Here is a 24,689-nt window from a genome sequence, read left to right as displayed (position 1 = left end):
TTCAAACTTGCCCCATTAATCAGGAGCTCCAACTGGCCAGGAAAATGAGCCGTTAATTTCTCTTATTATTTTACCTTCTTTTTCCTTTTCCTTTGTCTCCTCTTGCTCCTCGGCGGCGGTCTTGTCAGCTCGGAAGAAGATGCGAGCACTGCTCAGACTGTAGTACAGTAGATCAAACTCCTGAGAGTATACATGCAAACACAGAAGAGTCTTTCATCCTTCAAGGAACCAGCATATCATATTAGTCATATTGAACAATGTACCGGTATGCCATGTGTACTGTTGAGGCATCGGGTGACCACGGTGATACTGTCACTGATTTTGCAGTGGCCCCCGCCAATGGTGGAAGGCATTGTGATACATGTTGTACAGAACCATTGTACCATGACAGCTGTTCTGTACAAAACCCAACACACGGTGCTTTCTGCCATTAAGGGCGCCCATCGGGAATTTCCAGTGAAACGTTGTTGGATTCATCTGCATGTCCACTGGTTGCATTTAGAGAGATGTGGCCAAGAATTGAACTCTCTACCCCGCTGTTCCTCAGATTTCCTTCTTTCCTGTCCAAATCCAGCAGTTTCAGTTTAAAAAAGTAAGCCGGGGGCCAGGATGGGTAATTCCCAGGGAAAAGTTACACTGAATCTATGTATACGAGAACTACCGATGACCTGCTGTAAGGCCTACCAGTGAGCTAGTAAGGGGCACACGGTGTATGCCCACTGGGAGAACTGAGTGTGCAGCAGGGACTGAGCACAAACACTTTCCGCCAGAATGAGCACAAATAGTATCTGCACTTTAAAGAAACACATTTTGGGATGGGAACGGGGCAATGGAGCCCACATGTCATTTAATTACAAATATGCTTCTGAGTTTAAGGTGTAGTCAACCAGTCATACAAAGATTGAGGGTAGGGTCCTCTTGGCAGTGAAATGGATTGGGTACGTCCTTGTCCTTACCCGTTGGTATGTGTCCAGTCTCTTGATGGTCAAACTGACCGTCTGCTGGAGTTTCTCATCATTAGCCTGTTGTTTCTTCACTCCTTCCTAAAAATGCCACCCGAAATTGACCAAACAAAAAACGAAGGCTGCATTATTATACGTATCTACTGTATATGATGATCGGGAAATAAGATTTTTAAGCACCAATTTAATCAAATCAGTCTTAGCTCAAAAATGAGCTCATTATGAGCTCAAAAATTAGAGATACTTTTTTTTTTAAAATTAACGTTATCACTGGAAATCAGAGTTAGAAATCTGTTTGTACCCTTTGAAATGCTTAATACTAGATTACTTCAATTTTAATTTCACTCTTCTTGTTTGACGGCAGAACGGCACTTTGTGCGAGCGATGGCAAACGATTTTACCTTCTCTTTCTTGTACTTGAAGCTGACTGAGTGGAACCAGTGAAGTGAATCAAACTCGTTATATTGGTCCAGTAGCTTCAGGATGTATGCAACACCTGCAAGGGGACCAACCAAAGCAACATGATATACTACACATGCATGTATATTGACCGGAAAAGAGGGCAACAGTGCACGTCTATGTGCCCTAAGGGACAATAACTGATCACAAGAGTGTCATGTTCTCAAGACTTTGGCATTTGGACATATGACATTTTGTGGTCACTCGCATGCACTAGATTTCAACCAGTCAACTGGTGTCTAGAAAAAATTTGACAGGCATGCAACTTGGACATTGACAAAAAACAAGGAAATTCCAATCTTTACATGACTTTGGACAGTGTTTTTCAATTTTAAGTGAGTGGCATGAGTATGAAGCGAACAACGAGGAAATCAGCTGATTGGAGGAAAAGTTGCACGCCTGATTTGATAATGGTCCAAGTGAACTGATCCCATTGCATGTACAATTTGAACAGGGACTAGTTCATGAGTGGTGCAAATTCCACATTAGCCCTCCTATGCAAAGACACATTCCTGACCGATCAGTCAAAACCAGTCAGATTTCCCATTTGTGTCCGTGTGCTGGGGGAAATCAAGTGGAAGGAATTTTTTTACTGTTTTTGACGGTTACAGCAAAAGGAGGGCAAAAGCAATAGTTAGCGACCATTCAAATCTGACATTTTAGCTATGAAACAAACTATATAGGGAAACTGACTAGGTGCTTATATGTGATTATAAAGATGAACAAAGAAATTGATTGGAGCGGGATTTGAACCTGTGACCTCTGGAATGCAATACCAGTGCTCTACCAACTGAGCTATCCAGCCCTACATTGCTGGCTCTTCCCATTTGTCAATATCTCTGCTCAGGGGGTGCTAGCCAGAAGACATTAAACCTGAAAAATCCACGTAGCCAGGGATCACACCCCAATACCACGATACAACCTGGGAAGTGGTGAACAGGGATCACTCAAAGAGGATATGGCTTTTTGAACATATATTATGAAAGAAAACTGTACAGGGAAACTGACTAGGTGCTTATAAATGATTATAAAGACAAAGAAAGAAATTGACTGGAGCGGGAATTGAACCTGCGACCTCTGGAACACCGTACCAGTGTTCTACCAACTGAGGTACAACATTTTAGCTAATCAGGAGAGGTCTCTTAAAGGAAAATGCGGTATCACCAACCCTAGTACACACAGATTACAGCATGTGTAAGAGGGGCATTGGCCCTTGAAACAGCAGGAGTTTTGTCTCCACAACTAACATACCCATTGCAAATCCGTCGTCGGTGAAGGCTGCTCCGACTTTGTTCTTCTTGCTGAGTTTGTCCTTGCAGTTGATGGCATGCTCAACAAAGTTCAACGTCTGTCAAAGAAGGGAAAATTAAACGTCATTCAGATCCACCAGGTAGTTTGAGAAGATGTTGCAAGAGTCAATGTCATCTTACATGGGCTCCCAAGTCCCTTGATAAACAGCGCGAACAGAATGCATCCCTGGTTTACTGCAAAGTGGAAAATTTTTACGAAGATTCAGAAAGGTTTGTAACAAAATAGCCGGGAGAAAACACAGGACAGAAGCAAACAGATTACAGGGTGAAGAACTTCATTCTTAAATGGGCTAGGCCATTTCTCTTTTCACAATGAGCGACTGTGTTAGAGAATCAACCTGTCTATATGGAATCATTTCAAGGGGCGTCAAGGCAAAGACCGCGGACATCAAGGTAATTGCCTCCAATGCCTCTCTGAAGTTGCTGTCTTGACGTTAATCTACAGATCTCCGTACTGTCTCACGACGGGTGTCCAATAGCCAGAGTGACAACCTGCTTGAAGAGATGACATGTGTAGGTCTGAAGTCTTGGACAAGGTGCCCAGCCATGTCCTCAAGTGTCTAACAGTATTTGTTTACTGCTATATCATGAATTAAACACAGACTGTCTGATGTTGCTGTGGAAGAGCCTGGCTAGAAACCTTACAAGATGGAAGCTTGAGACCCGTAGCATCAAAGTTATTTGATGGATAATGTCAATGATGGAGCCTTTGAATCTGTCTGGATATACACCAATCTCTTCAGATGGACAGAGGTTGTCAAGGCTTCCTTTCTTTCTTCCACATTTCATTCATTTCAGAACAGACCAGCTCATTCATCCAAGTTCATCACAGAAACTGAAAGACAGAAGAAAACCGATTATTTGCGGCTCTAACTTACCAGCGGTGGAAGGATCATGAAGAAATGGCGTAAATGCATGTTCTTGGAGCTTCGGAACTCAGGGGCAAAGACATCCACCAGCATCTGAACAATATTGAATGGAACAAAAATAACCATTTTGAGTCTTAACAAACTATCACCATTAAAGATTCAAAGGTAATCTTCTATTCAAAACTTGATCAAATTTAACAGTCAATTTACCTTGAAATACTCAGTTCCCTCGGCAAAGTTCTTTGTCAAATTGCCTATCACGCTGTCGAGATTTCTATTGGAATGATCAAAACAATCACAATTACATTCTTCACATGAAAACAGTACATTCTGGGTACGTTTTAATGCAATAATAATGATTCTTTGCCAGATAATTCCTCAGCCCCCCCCCATTCAACTGTCATAAGACTCACTTGGCTGCCGTCTTCGCTTCTTCCGACAGGCCTTCCTCGGACACCAGCTCTTCAAATTGGACAATGTCGTCAATATCAGGCACGAACCTTGATCCAGAAAAACAGGGTATTTGTGAATGCACTGCATTAACCACACTGGGCTGATTCATCTCAGAACAAATCTCACGCACCACAAATTTCTGTCTGCTGGTCAGCTAGGATTACTTTGTCTCCATTAAATTCTTCCAGATAGAGCGAGGCCAAAAAAGTCCCCACTCATCCCCGAACCCTGTTATGGAGAAATAAACTCTACAACTGGAAAGGAGTTTGCCTCCAAGTTATTTTGCTGATGTTCACAAGTCTTTGTAGCAGCTCAATGCAATGTTCACCACCAAGTGACACATTACGACACACAAGCAAAACAATTGGCAGCACAGTGGTCTTTTACAGACAAAAAAAAATTTACTTTTTTCTGATATATCAAAGAATATAGAATACTGTCATCCCCCCCTTCTAATGCTGTTTTACCGGATGGCATTGCTGCAGCATCGTAGACCCCCAGATCGGATCATCCTGATGTAGCCCATAGCATTTCCTACCAAGCACGGTAACAAAAATACAAATTTGACGTCTCATGAGATCCCATGCCACATCGATATGAACAATGACAAAGGTCTTCCACCCATATTAAACTCCAACATTCCTGAAAGAGCCTGAAATACATTACCAAGGACATTTGTTTAGTGTTTATCTTGAGGCCCTAAAGTAAACACATTAAATAAGGAAACTTTGACATTGACACATTGTCACTAAGAATATGAATTTGAGAATAAAATACATCTGAATCAAACATCATGAATAAGGTAACTTCTCTCTAATCTTGGTTTGTCCAAAATCATTCATGCATTGGGATGTCTCCAAAAGCAAACCAGATAGGTAGATCTGCTTTACCACAAACGTAAGATAAAATGGAAATGGTCACACTTTAAGGTGAATTGAAAGTTCCTTTCATAGCTGTTCCTTCCCCTCACCTATCTGACTGATGAGATTGCGGAACTGGTCCAGGTAGCTGTCCCCGTCTGGTGTCAATCCTAGCTTGCGGATTCCTTTGTTGAACTTATCTGCCCTCTCAAAGGGGTACATCTGGTGAAGATCACCCTTGTTCTCTTTGAAGTAACGCAGGTCCTAACAAAACGTATAATGATGCTGCATGAATTACAAAGATGACACTTGACCACTCTAGACAGAAGAAAGTACAGTGTCCAAGATACAACTTAAGAACAAGGGTCTCCTTCACCAGAAATGTTTATCTGCCAACGTGATGAATAAAGCATAACCCAAATGGACCAAGATCAAATGAAAACCAGTCGGTCTAGCATTAGAGAAGGACAAACTGCATAGGATGTAGGTTTGCGGGTACACCATGTAAAAATTCTCTTTTGGGAAGAGGTGTGGTTCTGAGAAGAACCGGTGAGTGTTCAACTCGACGTTTTGGTGAGTTGAACACTCACCGGTTCTTCTCAGAACCACACCTCTTCCCAAAAGAGAATTTTTACATGGTGTACCCGCAAACCTACATCCTATGTACTTCCGCCATGCAAAGCTTCAAATCTTACAAACTGCATAGGAACAACTTGCGGTAAAATGGAAGACAAAGATTGTCCAGTTTTATTCAGCCTGTTGCCTGTGTTCAACATTTGGCTGGTAACCACAACCACATGTAGTTATCAGGTGACCGGGCCTCAGCACGACTGGCTTTCTTCTTTTGCCCGCTAACTGCTTGTTATTGCACCTCACTCTGATTTTTTTGGAGCTTGTCAACAGCCAATGTTTTTTAGTAAAACCAGAACAAGAGAATTCACGAGCAAGATATTCCTGATGTAAACCTGAGACCAAAAGATGTTCACACAGTGCTGACAGTGAAAATGTCATAGGAACTTGTCAAGGTCAACACAGTATTTCCTGCTTTCGGAAAATGACTCTATAGGCATTTGGAGTGAGAGTTATTTCCAGCAAAACAGAGAACTGTCCAAGGGATTATCATCAAAAATCATGTTTCAAGGAGAGGTCACAGTGCAAGAAGCACAAATTTCTTCTCTGAGGTGTAACTACAAGGAAAAAAGGAAATGTCCACGGTAGGTACGTAGTGCCAACATACTTGGGTTTTTGTGGGTACGCACGTACCTTGAGCAGTCTGGACTTGATGTGCTCATCGTACATGAACTGGGAGAAGATGAAGAACTTCTTGCGCAGGAACTGGTAGGTGAAGTTGACCGTGGTGTTCATGATGCCTGTGCCGTGGGTTCGGATGGAGTTGGCCACATGTCGGATGTTGATGGTGTTCAGGTGCTTGTTGTTGCTGGAACGCTCTACGAAGATCTGGAGGAACAAAGAGTAAGAAAGAGATATAGAATTGTATGTAGTACCTCTGGGAACTCAGAAAAGACAGTGACGTGATGTCTGGAAACTGGTTTTCAATCAAGGGCAAGTTTGACCAATGACTGTAGTTAACCAAAGTTTGACTAACTCTAACCAAACGTACGCTAGTCAACGTTGGCTGGACTAGTCTAGTTTACTATTTCCGACCAGCCTGCTGAGGTTGGTTGCATCATTGGTTGCCATAGCACGGTGCCGAGAGGACCAGTTACAAGAAAATATCTAGGTCACTAGCAGACAATGATATCAACTTTTCTCTTATTTTGCCCTTCCTATGACCACTTCTCCACCATGGGCCTAAATCACCTGACAACGGCACATGCGCTAGGCACATCATGAACCAACCACACGTTAACTACTGATCCTCGATCGAACATGGGTACGAGCTCAATCAGGAAGAAGTCCTGGCTCTAAGAAGAGCCAGTGGCAGAAAAGGTCTTGAGAGAGGTTTCTCACGTGAGGTACAATACAGGGTTGCTAATTGCATCTTGGATTGCTGGAGAAGTGTTCACCTGACGAAGAAATCACTACAGTTACTATTGAAAGTCGTCAAATTCAACTTTGTTTTCACAGAGACAACCCTGAACATCATCTAAGCTGATGGATATTGGTACTTACCTGATTGTTAACATTGTATAGGTACTTGGACACAAAGATGTGAATGTTGCGCATGATCTCCAGCACATCAAGGCCCTGCAAGAACAAACGAACATTTGATAAACATCCTTCATTTAAACACCAACTCCCCCCCAGGAAACAATGTTGCAGGTATTTTTTCTTGAACATGACATAACAAAGACTCGAAATTTCAAATTCCAATTCAATATTTATCTTAACTACCTTTTGGTTAATAACAATTGATCAAACTTTGAGGAAAACATCAAATAAGATTTCATCCGCCAAAATCACTACGCATCTAATGCGTGAATGGAGTTGATTTACGTTACTTTAGATCCAAGTGAAGATTCAAAACAACTAAATGCTTGGCAACCACCTAAAATAATTGACGGACAATTTAGTTCTAAATAGTCATGTGGAACATTTCCCACAGGTAACGAACCTGTTCCAGTGTCTGTGTAGGCAGGTGTGCCTCGGTCATTGTCAGGCCATACTTCTGGGATGCAAGGTTCCTCATCTCAGCATACGTCTTCCAGTCGTGGAGGGCTACTGTTGTCAGGTTATAGAAGGTCTTGTCCAAGTAGTGGGTGACAGAAGCTACAAAAAGTTTGTTTTTATAGAAAATACAAACTCTCTTTAATTTTTGAGTACCGGCAACTCTTCTGTAATTTCTTTTATCTTCAGGGAAGCTAATTAACTGGCTCTTTGAAGGCTGGGATATCGACTGACGGAAAAGGTTAACTGGCTGTGGGCACTCACTCATGAGTGTTATGGAGTTCTTTGGCCTGCAATGTCTTCGCTCACTAGTGAGTCACAAAACAAAATTTTAGAAGTGAACCACCGGATTTCTGCAAAAACACAGCAAGGTAGCACATTTGAAAACATGGCATTTTTGAAATTTGCAGTAAAATTTGACACTTTCTTTTCAGTTCTTTCCGACTGGAGATTTTTTAAATCTGAAATTTTCAAAGTAAAAACCACTTCTCTAATTGACTCTGCAAATCAGTAGACTGATAGCTTGGATGCGCTAAGGAATGATTCAAGGGCTAAAGGAGAGTTTGCACTTCATGTGAGCAAATATAAAGTAACATACATTTTGGGGAATAAGGCGAATGGAAACGTGTCGCGTCCTGAATTAAGGTTTGGGTTTTAACAGGTTTGAAAATTTTTTATGAAATGAACCTTTGATGTCCAGAAAGTTGTTGAAGAATCGTATAGGTCTCATCTTGATGAAGTGAGACACGTCCTGCAGGGGGACTCGGAAGGGGTTACGACTGTCCAGCTGAAGATGGTTGTGAATGGACAATCTGAGGTCTGTCTCGACTCCACGGCACAGTGGATCCAGCAGGTGCTGACAAAGTAATAAAATTTATGCGTTAAAACAGGCAGTGTCTTAAATGGAAGTCTGTGAGCTACGGCTGCATCTACTGTCAGAGTACATCCTTGCGCCGGCACAGGGTAAAGAGCTAGACCAAGCTCAAGACAAATGATTTGGACTGAGCCACATTCTACACAAGTCAGGTGCAGCCCCCAAATCTGAAAAGGGGCAACATATTTATCTCCTCAATCCTACCTCTGTGAACGTTTTTGCAAAAAAACCTTCCAGCAATCCTCCAGTGCAAAAAAAAAAAATGTAGCATTCTTTGCATTCAAATTCCAAGGAGCATCGCGCCCCAGGTAAGGCCTATTCACACTAGACGAATCTCGCGGTTGAAAATTTTCCAGACCAGGGTTGAGAATTTCAACCAGGGTTGAAAATTTTTTGTGCTCATTTCCAGGTTTGACTCACTCTGATAAGCTCAAGTCACAAAAAACAAGTGTGAAAAAATACTGGATTGAATGTAGGTTTTAAAAAATCCAATTTTCAACCCAGGGCGGCCACAGGCTCACCCAGGGTTGAGTTCAACCTGGGTTGGGGGGGCTGTAGTGTGAACAAGTGGTGGTGATAAGACTACAAAGTGGCTGGCACCATTTTTTTCGGGGGGGAGGGGGGTTGAGGCATGAGGGTTGAGGGGGGTTTCCTGTTCCTTACCTCTTTGAATTGTGCATTGGTTTCCTTCTCAAAGGAATCCAGAAGTTGTTGTGGAGATTCCAGATGCTTGGACTGGGTAATTGGGGGTACACAGTCTGCTAGCGCACCGAACATGTACTGGACAAGAGTAAAAGGGCTTCAATTAACCATAAGTACTTTCGGTTACTTTTTTTTAAGAGGCAAATCCTCACACTTGACTGAGAGGTAGACAGCGCAGACGTGAATCAGCAGCATTCTAACTACGCTGTAATGCATGACAGAAATCTGTCTTGGCTTTTTTAATAACTTCCTTCCTACTGCAGCGCGGTGTTTTCAAACATCTGATGCGTCAGTAAACAGAGGCCTACCACAAAACCCTCAAGCCCTGTTGAATATGCCGTACTTTTCCATGAACGTTCCAGTTGCAATTACAGTCACAATCAGACAGGGCATAATTCAAAATCAAGTTGATAAAATGCCACCTCGGTGGAAATACACTTTTAAGATATTGTTGACAAGGCCTGAAAATTTTCTGCACAACACCAGCACAAATTCACTTACTCAAAGTCTACAGCATGAAATGAGTGGATTCGGCTAAGATTCGGTTTTGCTAGTTCCAGTCAGAGCTTGAATGAGTAGTTTCAAACCCTACTTCTAAATGGCTGGAACCAACCAAACCAAAGTCTAAGCCAAATCCACTCTTTTCAAAAATGCTGTAGGGTTTCACATTACCCAGTGCCCAAACTATTGTTCATAACCCACGTTTGTATTGAAGCTCTGCTTACAATCACTGACGGCCATACAACCTCGAATGTGAGACATTGAGACACTTGGTGGCAGCAAATATACCGGCCCATTTTATCAGTTCTGACCATGTGTGCATTGTTCTAATCAAGAACGCATATTGTTCTGAGCATGTGCAATACTGTGACAAAGGACCAATATGTCTGCTGCCACCAGCCTCTAAAAGTCTCCCATTAGAGTTTTGAACTGCCTAATTGTATGAATCTACACAACTCAGTGTCAGCATACTGCAGGTGAGCCCAGGGGGAGTAACAGATACCCTTGACAATTTCTCTGACGTCACTGAGATGCATTCAGAGGTTTTCCTTGCAATCATTGTGACACCAAGTTTATGAAAATTTGGCCATTCGTAGCTTTTGTGCTTGAATTTATATTGAATGTCTCTACATGCATGCGATGTTTGCAGAAGATCGAACATTGGACAGCTGAGAACTGGAGGGGAAGGGATGCGAAATATGCCCCTTCCGCCCAGCTGTGAGTGGGCCCTTTCAGAGTCAGATTCTTCAAGTTTGTTTGAAAAGAAGTGGATATGTTCTTACATGAAGCCTGTGAGCGTCGACTGCATTCTCAAACCTATCAGCCAGATAGAGAGGAAAAACGACCCGATGCCAGTACAGGAAGCTACAATCGCACGCCTCTCGCAACCTAACCACACACAAATAGTGATCAAAGTTGAATGATGATTTAACAGGAGCTCTTATATCTTAGGTATGTACGAATTCTGTGGAAGGCGTCTGAAAAATCCTCACACATTTTATATTGAAATATCTGAACAAAAGTAAAGGCTGTTTCAGTAAATTGCTAGAACATCCAACACAGAATAATTTACAGCAGATGTTTTTGGCCTCTTTGTGGTACTCAACCCCACTGCGTAACCACTTTCTATCAAGCACAGTATCCTTACTCAAGTAAAATGAAATTTTTTTGTTACAGAGAATGGGAACATTGGCAGCGTGATCCTCATCAGTTTTGTGTGTTTATGGAAGGTTACCGAGGCACATTAATTGCTGAGACTGTTTCCATGGCCACCAACATCCCTGCTATTAATTGAATCATCGATAAACATCAAATCGGTGGCTCACTACATGCATACGTGAAGACAGATTTTACCTGGGAAATTTGTCTTCAGGTTAACTGTTTCAGAATTGTTTTTGACAGAAAGCTTCGATAACAGTAATTGTGCATGCCGTCACCAAATTTGGGAATGAAATGGCTTCCTGAGACATGCAACAGGCCATGTTCTTGTTGTTAACTGTTTATCACATCAAAGTGGGGGCTATTGTATTGATAAACACACATCAAAGGCTGGATGTGAACCACCCTGGCTGCAATATGACAACCACAGCTATCTTTATATCAAAACAGAGTTAGACTGTAATGACGCTGAGGCCTACTGCAAGAATGTCTCTCAATCTGGGAGGCCTGCTCACTTGGCATCCATAAAGAGGAGAACCAGTTCCTCTGAAGTACCCACAAGTTGCTGGTTTTCAGAGGTTTTTGGTTGATTTCATTCACAAGAATCGTGATAAGAGCTTTGTCTGGGAGGACGGCAGTAACAGTAGTTTTCTGACCTGGTATGTAGCAGAACCAAGTCCCCTCTTTTAAAGGGGAATTCTGTGTTCTCATGGAAAGCATGGGTACATGGTTTGATGTTTACTGTGACTGAAATTATTATTATATGTGTCAAATAAGGATTTGAATGTTATTACATGTGGCAAACAAATTGTCAAGCAGTTGTTAGTTTGGTTTTTTTTATTAAGATGTATTTTTGCGTTGGGGAGATGTTAAGATGTTTTCACAAGCTCTCGGACACGCACTGAGCATACAGTGCTTATTAATATACGTTGGGTAAGGGCAAACCTGTTATATAATTAGTTGTTAGTTTGTTTTCAACTTTGCTGTCACAAAAATCCTTGGAAATACATGAGATGTATAAAAGTAATTCCGTCAAATCATTGATGAAACAGAAGAGATGGAATAATCACAGCACACAAAAGAAATCTACAAAATGTAAAACACAGGTTTTCGATTTGGCAAGACCCAGGAAAATGATGACTATATTCCATCAAATAATGACTCAACGACGTGAAATCTCAAAAAAACCAACTGAATCATTAACTCAGAAAAAGTAAGTTTTCTCTTACCTTGGACATGGACATGCATGTGGGGAAGATGATTTTTGACTCTCCATTAATTTTGGACGAGGTAGTGGTGCATGGTTTGATGCACGATGCTACCAATCCTCAAACAGTTAAAGAACTGAGGACTGTCTGGACTCAATTGTCTTCAAAGTTTAAGGGAGGAGTCTAAAAAATTCTTTACAAATCTTAAATGGCAAAATCTTCACAAAGTTTAAATTAAAACGGCTGACTTTCCCTGGTCTCCTTGTAGTCTCCATAGATTTGTTATGGGGTGGTACTCAGCTCTGCTGCCTATTGCTATCAAGGAGAGTATCATTGCTCCAGCACAAAAGAATTATTACTGTTATTGTCAAGATCAAGAAAATTGGAAGCGTGATCTTCATCAGTTTGGTATATTATGAATGATTATTGGAGCGTATAAACTGTTGAGACTGTTGCTATGGCCACCAATGTCTGTTATTAACAGGATCAAATCTGTGGCTCCCTGTACAAGAACAGATTTCATCTGAGAATTTTTTTGTCTTCAGGCCAAAAGTCTCACTGCAACTATACTTGTACGCTGGGAGAAGTGCGACAAAAATGGCTTCCCTATCCATGCAATGGGCCATTTTGTGTGTAGTTCTCCTGTTGTTAATTGTTAATCACATAAAAGTGGGGAGCTACTGTGTTGATAAGCACACATCAAAGGCTGGATGTGAACCACCCTGGCTACAATATGACAACCACTGCTATCTTTACGTCAAAAAAGAGTTATCTTTCCACAATGCTGAGGCCTACTGCCAGAATTTCTCTAAACCTGGTAGGCCTGCTCACTTGACATCAGTTACCAGTGAAGAGGAGAACCAGTTCCTCCTGAATTACATACAGGCTGCTGGTTTTCAGAGGTTCTTTGCTGGTTTGATTGACCAGAATCATGATAAGGGCTTTGTCTGGGTGAATGGCAGTAATAGTGGTTTTCTGAAATGGTAAGTAAAAGACCCAAGTCCCCTCTTTCGAGGAGAACTCTGTGTTCTCATGGAAACCATGGTTTGATGTTTACTGTTACCTGAAATATTATTTTATGAGTGAAATTAGGATTTGAATACAATCACATCACGGCAATCAAATTGTACAGGGGCTATTTATTTACTGTCTACAAAATCAATCATTGGAAATGCATAAAGTGCAACTCCAATAAGTCATTACTGATGCGGAAGAGTTGAAATAACTGCAGCTCCCTAATTTTCCCAAAACATTTAGCATTTTTCTTCACACAGATCATTTTCCATTTAAGCAAGATCTGAGAACATGATAAATATATTCCATTAAATGACAGAAGAATATTTGAAAAATCAATTCATTACACATTGTAGTAGAGTCAATGTTTCGAAAAATACACGTTCCTCCCAGATAAGCTATTGCTTTGTTAAGGAAATTTAGGGACAAAATTAGAAACTTAGCTGATGGATATCCATGAACATGTTTAGGGTTTAATCAAAAGATATCAAAGTACCATGTGGCTAAATGATTTCTCTGATTCAGGCCATTTTGCAGTAGCCAAGCATGTGGACAGCAACCATTTATGTACAGTGTAAACTTACAATGTAGGTGGTTGGGCTGATTTTTGCCACATGGTGTAAGGATCACCATTTGTGCCACATACGGTTGTCCTATGGTGCCAATTCAACACTTTGTGCTTGCTATACACTGGTAGGACATCTCTCATCTTGTCTAAAAGTTAATCTAATTATGTCATCACCATGTCATGCCCATTAATGATTGTTGTAGCATTTTCCGAGGACCATCTTCACGTAATGGTTACGTGTCTGTCATTGATAAAGCCAAATGGATTATTTTTGGATGGCCAAAAGGGTGTGCCAGCAAGAACCTGTTTATAAAGCGTATGAGAAAGAAAAAAACTTAACGAGACAAAGGTAGTTTTGGCAAACTGCTAGAGTATTCCAAAGAGATTTTACAACAGATGCATTTCTGGCCCTCCATAGAATTGTTGTGGGGACATACAGTGTACTCAAGTGTCATATCAAAGGCATCATTGTTGCCATCAAAACAAAGGAATGTTTATAGTCAGAAAGATACACACTGGTGGCTATGCCAATGAAAAGTCAGGTGAAGCCCGGGCCTTCCCACCCGAATTCTTCTTTTCGTTTGCCCTGAACTATCTTCCAAGAAAGTGTGTCATTGTAACACTCAACAAAGCTACAGCCTCCGTGGCCTGGCCACATCATAAGTCCTTCCTGTCTCAGGCAGGTCTGCAGCTGTTCAATTTTCAGTTCCATTCAGTGCAAGCAATTATCAGTGAATTACCTGTATACAATGTAGGTCTGCATTTTCATATTACAGCTGCATTATTCCAATGAGTGGCAGTTAAAACTATGGCTGGCCGTCACTACCAAGTAAAGAAATAATTAAGTGTTGAAAATCCCAAGTAGCCGATGAAACACCCAACAATGCACTAATGCTTCATGAAAATACAACCCTCTTCATAATAAATCTACCAAATGTACATTTTGAATGAATTTGAGGCAAAAAAATCCTAACAAAAAGGTGGTTTTTTTTCCTGCAAAGTTTTGCTGCCCATACCAACTGTAGGCAAAATGAAAAGGGTCTTCTGCTTGGAAGTGCTACTGAAGCATAAACAGTCCTACAGTGCTTAATTTGTTTCCTTTGTTAGTCAAGCTGGGAAGCAAAAAATGTACACGTACACGTGTAAAGGTTGAGCTGACTGGAAATGCCTGGCCTTCATGTTGCTTTCGATTGACTGGCTTTAGAGCAGTATAATTTGTAGCAATTGTTCAGCTTTCTACCATAATAGAAAATGATGAATAGTGTGTAGACTGCTAAGACTGTTGCCGTGGCCACCAAATGTCTGCTTTCAAATGAATCAAAACTTTGGTTGACTATCAATCACAACATGTCTTGAGGGGAATTTGCTCCTCAGGCCAGCTGCCTCTGACTTATTTTGAGGGAAACCTAGGGCAACTACACTTGTACATGTATGCTGTCAGCAAGTTTGGGAAAAGTGTGACAGAAATGGCTTTACTATCCATGCAATGGGCCCATTTTGTGTGCCATTCTCCTGTTGTTAATTGTTGATCATATCAAAGTGGGGAGCAACTGCATCGATAAGCACACGTCAAAGGCTGGATGTGAACCACCCTGGCTGCAATAAGATAACCACTGCTATCTGTACATAAAGCCAGGGCAGCTTTTGACAATGCTGAGGCCTGCTGCAAGAATTTCTCCAAACCTGGGAGACCTGCTCACTTGACATCGGTTACCAGTGAAGAGGAGAACCAGTTCCTCCTGAACTGTGCAAGTTCTGCCCGTTTTCAGAGGACAGTATCATTGCTCTAGCACAAAGGAATTATTATTGTTATGGTCAAGATCATGAAAATTGGAAGCGTGTTCTTTGTCAGTTTTGTATATTATGAAAGATTATTGGAGCACATGAATTGTTCAGACTGTTGCTATGGCAACCAATGTCTGTCATTAACAGGATCAAATCTGTGGCTCCCTGCACAAGCAAGGACAGATTTCATCTGGGAATTTTTTTGTCTTCAGGCCAAAAGTCTCACTGCAACTATACTTGTACGCTGGGAGAAGTGCGACAAAAATGGCTTCCCTATCCATGCAATGGGCCATTTTGTGTGTAGTTCTCCTGTTGTTAATTGTAAATCACATAAAAGTGGGGAGCTACTGTGTTGATGAGCACACATCAAAGGCTGGATGTGAACCACCCTGGCTGCAATATGACAACCACTGCTATCTTTACGTCAAAAAAGAGTTATCTTTTCATGACGCTGAGGCCTACTGCCAGAATTTCTCCAAACCTGGGAGGCCTGCTCACTTGACATCGGTTACCAGTGAAGAGGAGAACCAGTTCCTCCTGAACTATGCAAGTTCTGCCGGTTTTCAGAGTTTCTTTATAGGATTGATTGACGAGAATCGTAACAGACGGTTTGTTTGGGTGGATGGCAATGAAAGCATTTTTCGGAAATGGCATGGATCAGAACCAAGCGCCCCTTCTCAAAAAGAATACTGTGTTCTCTCTGTTAGGGCGAGTGGATGGTACGATGGCTTCTGTTATCTTAAACGTTACTTTATGTGTACAATTGGGATTTGAATTCCATCGCGTGGCAATCAAATTATTCCGCATTAGTTTCACATTTTATTTTATCTTTAACATGTGTAAAGTGCAAATGTCATCGCTGAGCCATTTGTTATGTGGAATGGTTGAAGTAACTGCAGCTCTATAAATTCTTACAAAATTGTACAGCATTTGCAAGGCAGATTTTTTAAAAATTTATACAAGACCCAAGAAGATAATTAATATATTCCATCAGATGATGGAAGAATTATTTGAAATCTCAACTCATCATACAAAATTGCAATAGAATGAATGGTTCAAAAACATTTTTTCTTTCAAATGAACTCTTTCTTTAGTACGGACCAAAGATACAACATTTCCAGCACAGATATAAACGTATAAAGGTCCTTCAAAAGATGTTGGAGTGCCATGTGATAATATGATTACTGTGAGATTGGACACCACAGCAGTACAACCGTGCATTTTTAGTTAATTGTTGATCACGTCAAAGTGGGGAGCAACTGCATTGATAAGCACAAGTCAAAGACTGGATATGAACCACCCTGACTGCAATACGACAACAACTGCTACATGTATCAGTACATAAAAACCAGGGAAGCTTTTGACTACGCTGAGGCCTACTGCAAGAATGTCTCCAAACCTGGGAGGCCTTCTCACTTGACATCGGTTACCAGTGAAGCGGAGAACCAATTTATCCTGATTTACACCAAAGCAGCCACACACTTCAAGATTGGTTTGATTGACAAGAATCAAGACAGGTGGTTTGTCTGGGTGGGATGGCAGACAAAATACTTTTGGGAAACGGTCCAGCATGGAGCCAAGTCCTCTCAGAAATGGAGAATTCTGTGTTCACTTTTTACAGGATGGTGACTGGAATGACATCCACTGTGTTTTGGAAAACACCATTCAAGTTTTGAAGTGAAATGTATAAAAACTAGATTGTAAGTATCCTGGCACAGGAAATGAAATGAGTCGATTTATCAATTATTTGATGATGTGAACAACCTGATCTTTTATGCATCATGGTCAAATAATTTTGCTACGTCTTGCAGCAATCCATGGACCACAGGGTATTCTTAGCGCGCGAACAATGCACAAGGGGAGGGTCTGCAGATGAGCGGGGACGTGTAATCAGTAAATGTACCTTGGAGTAATGTGATTCTTGGACAATGTAGCATTGTGGATTCAAAAACACTTCATTGAGCAGTGAAGTTACATGTACTGTAGTCGACTCGTGTGTTCACATACATGTGAATACTTTCATATACATGTGCATGTGTAATCATCGCCGCATCATGACCACATTTTCACATCAGTTTACATGTCGTCAATTGCAAGTCTAAAACCTATTCTCAGTCGCCTAACTAATAGTTATGGGCACAGAGAAAATTACAGCTGGAAACACGGAAGGTTTAACGTCTGGAAATCATAGCTTTTGTTGACACAATTAAGTCTCTTACAAAGCATGCAGCTCAGCAGCCATGTCAACCAAGCATGCACAGTCAACAGACTAGACTATAGTATACCACTTTGCTTTAGAGTAACACTGAGATAGCAATATGTTTGGGTCAAGAAATTCTGTGTTCATAAACAAAAATTTAACTTCAAACTGATCCACATTCTCACTTTATCATAATGTTTTTGGTGATCTAGCTGCTTTTGGTATTGCCCATGTATTCAGATTCCTACATCTGTGCAGACCACACACAGAAACTGGTACCCATTAAAACTGGTACCCATTAATGGATGTGGTGTGTAAAATGAAACACTCTTTCAACTAATGGTCAACCGACTACTGTTAGCAAAGAGAGTGAAACTTCTGTTTTCTCAAAATCAGTTGCATTCTGAGCCGAAATATTTTACAGACTGACCGGCTGTCATCTACTTTCTTTTAAGGAAGATAGTCAAGGATTATTTAGCAGTCCCATTTTTGTGAATTTGCCGATAGTGTTACTTCCGTTATCTTTAAAATGATAATGAGCTAGTTGGAATTGTAACAGTGCATAAACAAGGCCATTCAGGAACAGCTACATGTACATCCACATCAGCGTCATGTCCTATCAGCGCAGCCATACGCTGACTCACGCACATGCTTTGTTCCTGAAAACCATTGGCTTCTTGAAATACCAAACTGGCTTGTTGCAAATCTCACCCCCCTCCCCCAAAAAAATGAATTTTGTAAAATGAGGATTTACTTAAAACCATTATGCACAATGGCAGTGCTAGTAACTCTCTAATTTTCTTTAGACTAATAATTTTGGGATAAAATAGGAAATTTGACCTTGCAGTGGCAATGTGAAGAAATTTGTACAGTTAATATTATTTTAATTACATGTACATGAAGTTTAGAGGGTATTTATCAGTGAAGTTTGTATAATTATAACATTTAAATATGAGGTTCTTACTGGGAAATGAACACACAGCAAGCTGTGCTAAATCTAGACACATCGTAACCTAAAAACAAAATGTTTTAACTGAGTTGTCTTAAAGTTACAGACCTCTCAGAGCTTGGTTCTGACTTCATATTGTACAGAAAGCAAAGAGAAAACTATACTGTACCTTCACACAAAGCCAGAAACTTTTCAGACTTTTCAGCAAACAAAGCAAGACAATTTTCAGACTTCTCAGCAAACAGATGCCCCATCTCACTAGTATCACTAGGAGCATTTTTAAAACGAGTGGATTTGGCTTAGACTTTGGTTTCGCTGGTTCCAGTCAGAACTTGAACATGTGGTTTCCAATGCTGCTTCAAAACGAAACCTAAGTCCAAGCTGAATCCACTCGTTTCGAAAATGCTCTAGCAAAGCAATAAAACCTGTGATCAACATGTAGAGTTACACATTATCTAGGGCAATATCTTTCCTTGGCAGTACAGTAGGTTTCATGTATGTTACAAGTACGTAGCTTATTGAAGACATTAGAAGTTAATGAGTTGGCCGCATTGTTGCCATGGTCACCAGCACCTGTTGTAATCTTATGCCGTGTCCACATTACTTGGCTGTGGCTTTTGAAGTCACACGTGACTCTATAGGAAGTGGCTGCAGTCACAACTGACTTGGGCATGATTTCAAGTTACAGCCAAATAACTCGGCCTTATAATGGCAGGTATAAGTCAGATCTGAGGATGCCTACATGCAAGGCAGACTGCCACTTTCATCTTAGGCACTCCTAATCTTCAAACTGTCTCAATACTTAATCGTTTTTCAAGAGAAACGGTGCCATCAGAAGACTCAAGAGGCATGATGACTGACATGGCGTTCACAAGCAAACAACGGGCTGGTTTCTATGCAATTCTCTTTGTACTTATTGTTGAACAAATCAAAGCAGACGGCAGCTGTATAGCCACACAAAATGCTAACAGTGGTTTAAGGGCTGGATGTGAACCACCATGGCTGCGACATGACAACCACTGCTATCTCTACGTCAAAAAAGAGTTATCTTTTGACAATGCTGAGGCCTACTGCAAGGAGTTCTCTGTTCTTGGGAGGCCTGCTCACTTGACATCGGTTGCCAGTGAAGAGGAGAACCAGTTCCTCCTGGATTATGCACAAGTTGCTGGTTTTCAGAGGTTCTTGATTGGTTTAATTGACAAGAATCATGACAGGAGCTTTGTCTAGGAGGACGGCAGTAGCAGTGCTTTTCGGAAATGGTATGAAACGGAACCAAGTCCCCCCCATGTCAAAGAATACTGCGTTCTCATGGAGAGCATGGGTAAATGGTATGATAGCTACTGTCTGATGCAGTTTTACTTTATGTGCAAAATGGAGATTTGAATCTCATCACGCTCTGATATGCTTAATATTGAAGCTTTACTTACAGTTTGTGATTTTACACTTGCTATAATCAGATCATGAGGGTGAACGGCAAAAGTGCGTGGCTGATTGCAAAGGATGCTATGCATGAAGGTCGTGGGTCGTGGGTTAGACCTTGTGTTGTTTTTGCTCAGTCATGCATGAATTTAGCACAATATTTCTTTTGAATCGACCGCACTACTCAAAAATGCCCTTTGCACTGCCTCAATGTAATGGCAGGAATTGCCAGAGGATTTTGAAGGATTGAGGCAGTAGGCAGATCTCCAAAAAAAATTTTCAAGAAATTTTGGTGGATTTTGGAGGATTGAGGTTAAATGCAATTTTTTCATGTCGAAAATCGGAAGATTTTGGAGGACTGAGGATGGTTCCTAGTAAAAAGGCCTAGGGGGTTAGGTTAAGAAAGAAGAAAAAGTGACAATGTTTTCACACTGCAATAAAGTTCTTTCAATATGTTTTGCCTTATTAGTTGGCAATCACTTTTCTGCTATGGGGAACCACATAATGAGCTTCGTATCTTCAATTTGAAAACCAGAACTGTTCGACGCATACAATTGTGTGCACTGTTTAATGATATTGTAAAGTTTCCAAAAATAAGGACTTTTTAGGTCCCAATCCTTTGTTCTTCATTGTTTTCATTCCAGATAATACAACGTTCTTGTTATAATAAAGTAATCTAAAAAAATCGAAGGGGCCTCTTAGTAACAAGGTTCAACTGTATGTGATTGACACAGAGTAGTAACTAAATAACAGTAAGAATTTTTGAACTGCCATATAAGGAAATACATTTCACTGGCACGACTGATTACGGTTCACAGATCTGAAAAGATTTTCTGCTCATAATCATGTACACTTGATATTCTGGTTGAGATGTACATGCCGGTAATTATGTACATTTGAGGTTGATTAACCAGACATATCCCATCCGCCTCCAGAAGTTTGACTCTACCTTTAGTCTCAAAGTTACAGACGAAGATTAAACATAAAGTGGATAAGAGAAGAAGGAAATTATCAAAATGTGACAATGTTTTGACGTTGTGACAGAGTTCTTTGAATCAGTTAAATCTCATACCAAAGGATTCTGGGAAGAACTTGGTTCTCTCATGGTTCTGCCAAGGGTACAGCCCATTATGCTGAATATTTACTGATATGTATGACTATTTGCTGATATGGCTTTACCTTCAAATGCTTTTCATGTGTGAATTAAAGTAGCAATATTCTATCTCTAGTAGTTTCTATCAAGCCTATCAAGCGTATGACATGTTTGGTCGTAAACTTGTAAATTTAGGATATTATTTCAATGTGGCAAATAACCAATCACTGTTCCATGTACTAAGTGTTGAATGGAGAGTAGTATTAAATTGAACTGCACAAGTCTTAATCCAGTTCAGTTCAGTAACGCTTTTGAGTTTGAGTTCTATGTTATTTAGGAAAAACCTTTTGAAATGCAAGAAGAATTTTTTCGAGAGACATCCAAAACTTGAATTATTATGAAGAGCTTGTTGAAATACTTCCCTCTGAAGTTAATGCGAGTTTTAAAATCGTGCTGCAATGATGGGTCAAAGTGACGGAATTCAGGAGCGCTCTTTTACGACAAATTATATAAGAACTTTAAAGTCAGTGTTGTCGGGGAGCTAACGATAAAAAGCCACAAACTTGCTAGGTTAAATTTAAACTAACGAACCCCTGCTTACTAGTGTGGATGTCTGAACCACTCAGGAGACATTTAATGACTTAAAAACAATTACAATGGTCCACATTGACAGAAATCACACCGTGAAGTTAAAAATGACCTTCATCTCAATGTCTCTCTTTAAACAATGCTGGGCTGACTTTCTTTTTAATTTTTTCCTTTTATTTAAAAAAAATTTCTTTGCATGAAGATGGTGACAGAAAAATCACTTACTTTTCCCTGAGGTCGCTGATGAGAAAGAGCTTGTTCATTGTGGTACGGTATGAGGCCAGCTCATCTTCCTTGAAGGCTTTCTGAGAGCATAACATGCAGACAATATTTTGGGGTTACTTGAAATCCAGTCCACTACTGTAAGTCTAAGAATTGACAGCAATGAAGAATAACTTGAAGCTTTGAATAAGGGATGGGGTATGAGGTATTAAATTCATTTCATCTAGAAAGATAAGTTGGTTAAGCAGATAAGAAACTTTCCTACACTTTGGTCATTACATTGGCTTTAACACCCAAAACCTATACTGAGGATGAACCGAGCTAACTGTTATCGCAGATAACATCCCAAACATATACAAAAATTGGCAAGAGTTCAATGCCAAAGTGATGGAGAAGTTGTAACCTCACCATTTGAGTGCCAACGTGCAGCGCCAGATTTGCAATCAGCTTCCTCTCTTTTGTGGCTGGAAGGGAAAAGGAAAGTTTTAAATTAGTATAAAAAAAGTGACACTTGAGGTTTGGACTCAGGGTATGGTAATGGCTAGACAGTTGAAGAATACCAGTTAACTCCCATCATGGCAATGGTTAGATAGTTGAAGAGTACCGGTTAAATCCCATCATGGCAATGGCTAGACAGTTGAAGAATACCAGTCAACTCCCATCATGGCAATGGCTAGACAGTTGAAGTATACCAGTTAACTCCCATCATGGCAATGGTTAGATAGTTGAAGAGTACCGGTTAAATCCCATCATGGCAATGGCTAGACAGTTGAAGAATACCAGTTAACTCCCATCATGGCAATGGTTAGATAGTTGAAGAGTACCGGTTAAATCCCATCATGGCAATGGCTAGACAGTTGAAGAATACCAGTCAACTCCCATCATGGCAATGGCTAGACAGTTGAAGAATACCAGTCAACTCCCATCATGGCAATGGCTAGACAGTTGAAGTATACCAGTTAACTCCCCTCATGGTAATGGTTAGTTAACTCACCTGTTCCACTAAGTGCATTCTCCACGAGAACCAGTGCTGACAGGGCATCCTGGATTTAAAAAACAATAAGCCCAGGATGAATAACGAATAGCATTTAAATGAAGTTCACAGCACAATCTAAGTCCACTTTACCGCATTTACAAGAGCTACTCACCAATCTCTTCTCACTGTACTTCTTGTCTGAGATGATACGCTTCTACAAAAGAAAAACCAAAAAAGCCAAAGGAAAATCAATCTCAACAACTGCACATGCCAGATGTGTCTTGACTGTTCCCCCTTTGGTATCCATTTGAAACTCCCTGTTCAGTTGTCATAGCAATCTTGGATCTTCCCTGATCCTCCAAACTTTCTTTGATACAGGAAAGTCAACGACACAGTTTTTGTTTGTGCCTTTGTGAGGTTTTTGAGTAATGTCTTACAATCATTTAGATGCCAATTTTATGAAAATCGGGCACACTGCTCTTGCTAAAGGCTGACTTTTCCATGACTGATCGGCCTGAAATGTGCTTGACGCACATGAACGTATATACATATATACACAAAAGACTGTCAGCTATAAATGACATTAACAAAATCCTGTGTCAGATTCAACGAGCCAGTTTCATTCAAGAACAAAGTATAATGAGCATGAGTTGGTGTACAGCTGTGGCAATTGGAAAAAAATCGTCGCACGTGCGCTGCTGGTCAGTGAATAGCCATGGACGTGCTTCTGTTAGGGCACATGCTGTTTTAACACTGACCTCTCTCAATGAAACCTTCACAGATGTACTTATCACGAATGTCTTTACATGTATGCCAAAACTCAAACACATTGAACACTAGACAATCGATATCTTGCCTGGGGGGCTGGAATCCACAAGCTGTGAGATGGTCAAAAAAGAATAAAAAACCTTTTTATGGTTCAACGCTATCACAGTCCTACAAACAAGCACAGTGCCAGGGTTGGACCTTCCTTCATCCTGCAAAATCTTCCACAACTTCCAAGTGGATTTGGAAAGATCTTGAAAGGTTGAAGAGTAAAGGAAATTGTACAAGATTTGTTGCATACATGTACATGAGCTGGGTTGATCCTAACTCTGGAGGAAATGGTTTCCAATATCTCACCTTTGCCCCATTGACCAGAGCTAACGATGTGAACTGCAGGTACTGGATAATGTGAGTGATAGACTCAGCTACCAGCATGGTTCTCCGATGGAAGGTATGCTCAATAGACTGCAATGCACAAATGAGACAGGGTGTCATACTCTGCTACATATTTATAGAAGTGCCAGTCCAAAGCAAAATTCTACTGGGTTTTTAGTGTTTATATGCTGCAAAATGATTTAATCTGGTGATCAAAAAAGGAGCCACCACTATCGATTAGCAACTTGCTGCCGGGGCAGTTATCCATGTTGATGATGCTGGGCCGGGATATTTATCATTTTTTTCTGTTTTCAAAATTCTTTTACAATTCCTATCTTCATTTACTGGACACTTACAAACACGTGAAGGACTGTCTAGTGTCCACTCTAGCTTGACAGACAAAATCTATTGATGCCTGAGTATTTCAGCCAGGCCTGCAGCCTTGTGAAAAGAGCCCAGATTGTGCGGTGTTATATAACTTTCTTTTGACCTCTTTTCAATAGGGGCCAGATTAGCATGCAGCGGTGCTGTGTGGCTCATCGTTGCGGTGGTGGACTGCTTTTGTCCCCGGTGGTAATCCGCTCGCTCTAAATGCCCCAAACCGTGGTATACTGTTTCAAAACAAGGCTGGATTATCTCCACTTTTGAGGGTGAAAAAATGTCGGTAATTCCCAGCAGCCTGGTCTTTTATTCCGAGTATGGTCTTTTGTTATAAGGCCCTGTTCCCTTTGTCCAAGTTCAGAGACCCCTG

The 24,689-nt window shown here is 40.8% G+C and overlaps 1 protein-coding gene and 1 non-coding gene across 2 annotated transcripts in view; both read right to left on the bottom strand.

Moving 5' to 3' along the window:
• The window catches only part of LOC110983660 (WASH complex subunit 4-like), a 48,301-nt gene that overhangs the window by 4,940 nt on the left and 18,672 nt on the right, over positions 1 to 24,689 (bottom strand). The window contains exons 16-35 of the mRNA XM_022243096.2: positions 23,921 to 24,028; positions 22,971 to 23,012; positions 22,817 to 22,865; positions 22,231 to 22,286; positions 21,826 to 21,905; positions 10,401 to 10,506; positions 9,079 to 9,195; positions 8,229 to 8,397; positions 7,489 to 7,643; positions 7,047 to 7,121; positions 6,177 to 6,371; positions 5,024 to 5,177; positions 4,521 to 4,587; positions 4,014 to 4,100; positions 3,811 to 3,874; positions 3,610 to 3,693; positions 2,673 to 2,769; positions 1,364 to 1,458; positions 957 to 1,043; positions 75 to 180 (exon numbers count right to left, since the gene is read on the bottom strand). Of these exons, the coding sequence (XP_022098788.2) occupies positions 75 to 180; positions 957 to 1,043; positions 1,364 to 1,458; positions 2,673 to 2,769; positions 3,610 to 3,693; positions 3,811 to 3,874; positions 4,014 to 4,100; positions 4,521 to 4,587; positions 5,024 to 5,177; positions 6,177 to 6,371; positions 7,047 to 7,121; positions 7,489 to 7,643; positions 8,229 to 8,397; positions 9,079 to 9,195; positions 10,401 to 10,506; positions 21,826 to 21,905; positions 22,231 to 22,286; positions 22,817 to 22,865; positions 22,971 to 23,012; positions 23,921 to 24,028 (1,993 nt within the window). The remainder of the gene's footprint in view (positions 1 to 74; positions 181 to 956; positions 1,044 to 1,363; positions 1,459 to 2,672; positions 2,770 to 3,609; positions 3,694 to 3,810; positions 3,875 to 4,013; positions 4,101 to 4,520; positions 4,588 to 5,023; positions 5,178 to 6,176; positions 6,372 to 7,046; positions 7,122 to 7,488; positions 7,644 to 8,228; positions 8,398 to 9,078; positions 9,196 to 10,400; positions 10,507 to 21,825; positions 21,906 to 22,230; positions 22,287 to 22,816; positions 22,866 to 22,970; positions 23,013 to 23,920; positions 24,029 to 24,689) is intronic.
• Positions 2,154 to 2,226, bottom strand: Trnaa-ugc (transfer RNA alanine (anticodon UGC)). Its single transcript has one exon. It is a non-coding gene; the product is annotated as a tRNA-Ala (tRNA).

Source organism: Acanthaster planci, linkage group LG04 (genome assembly GCF_054643075.1).
Source record: "Acanthaster planci isolate LZ-2023a linkage group LG04, COTS_SCS, whole genome shotgun sequence".
Lineage (NCBI taxonomy): Eukaryota > Metazoa > Echinodermata > Asteroidea > Valvatida > Acanthasteridae > Acanthaster > Acanthaster planci.
The sequence above is the reverse complement of the archived record's forward strand: the minus strand, read 5'-3'. Positions and strand labels throughout refer to the sequence as shown.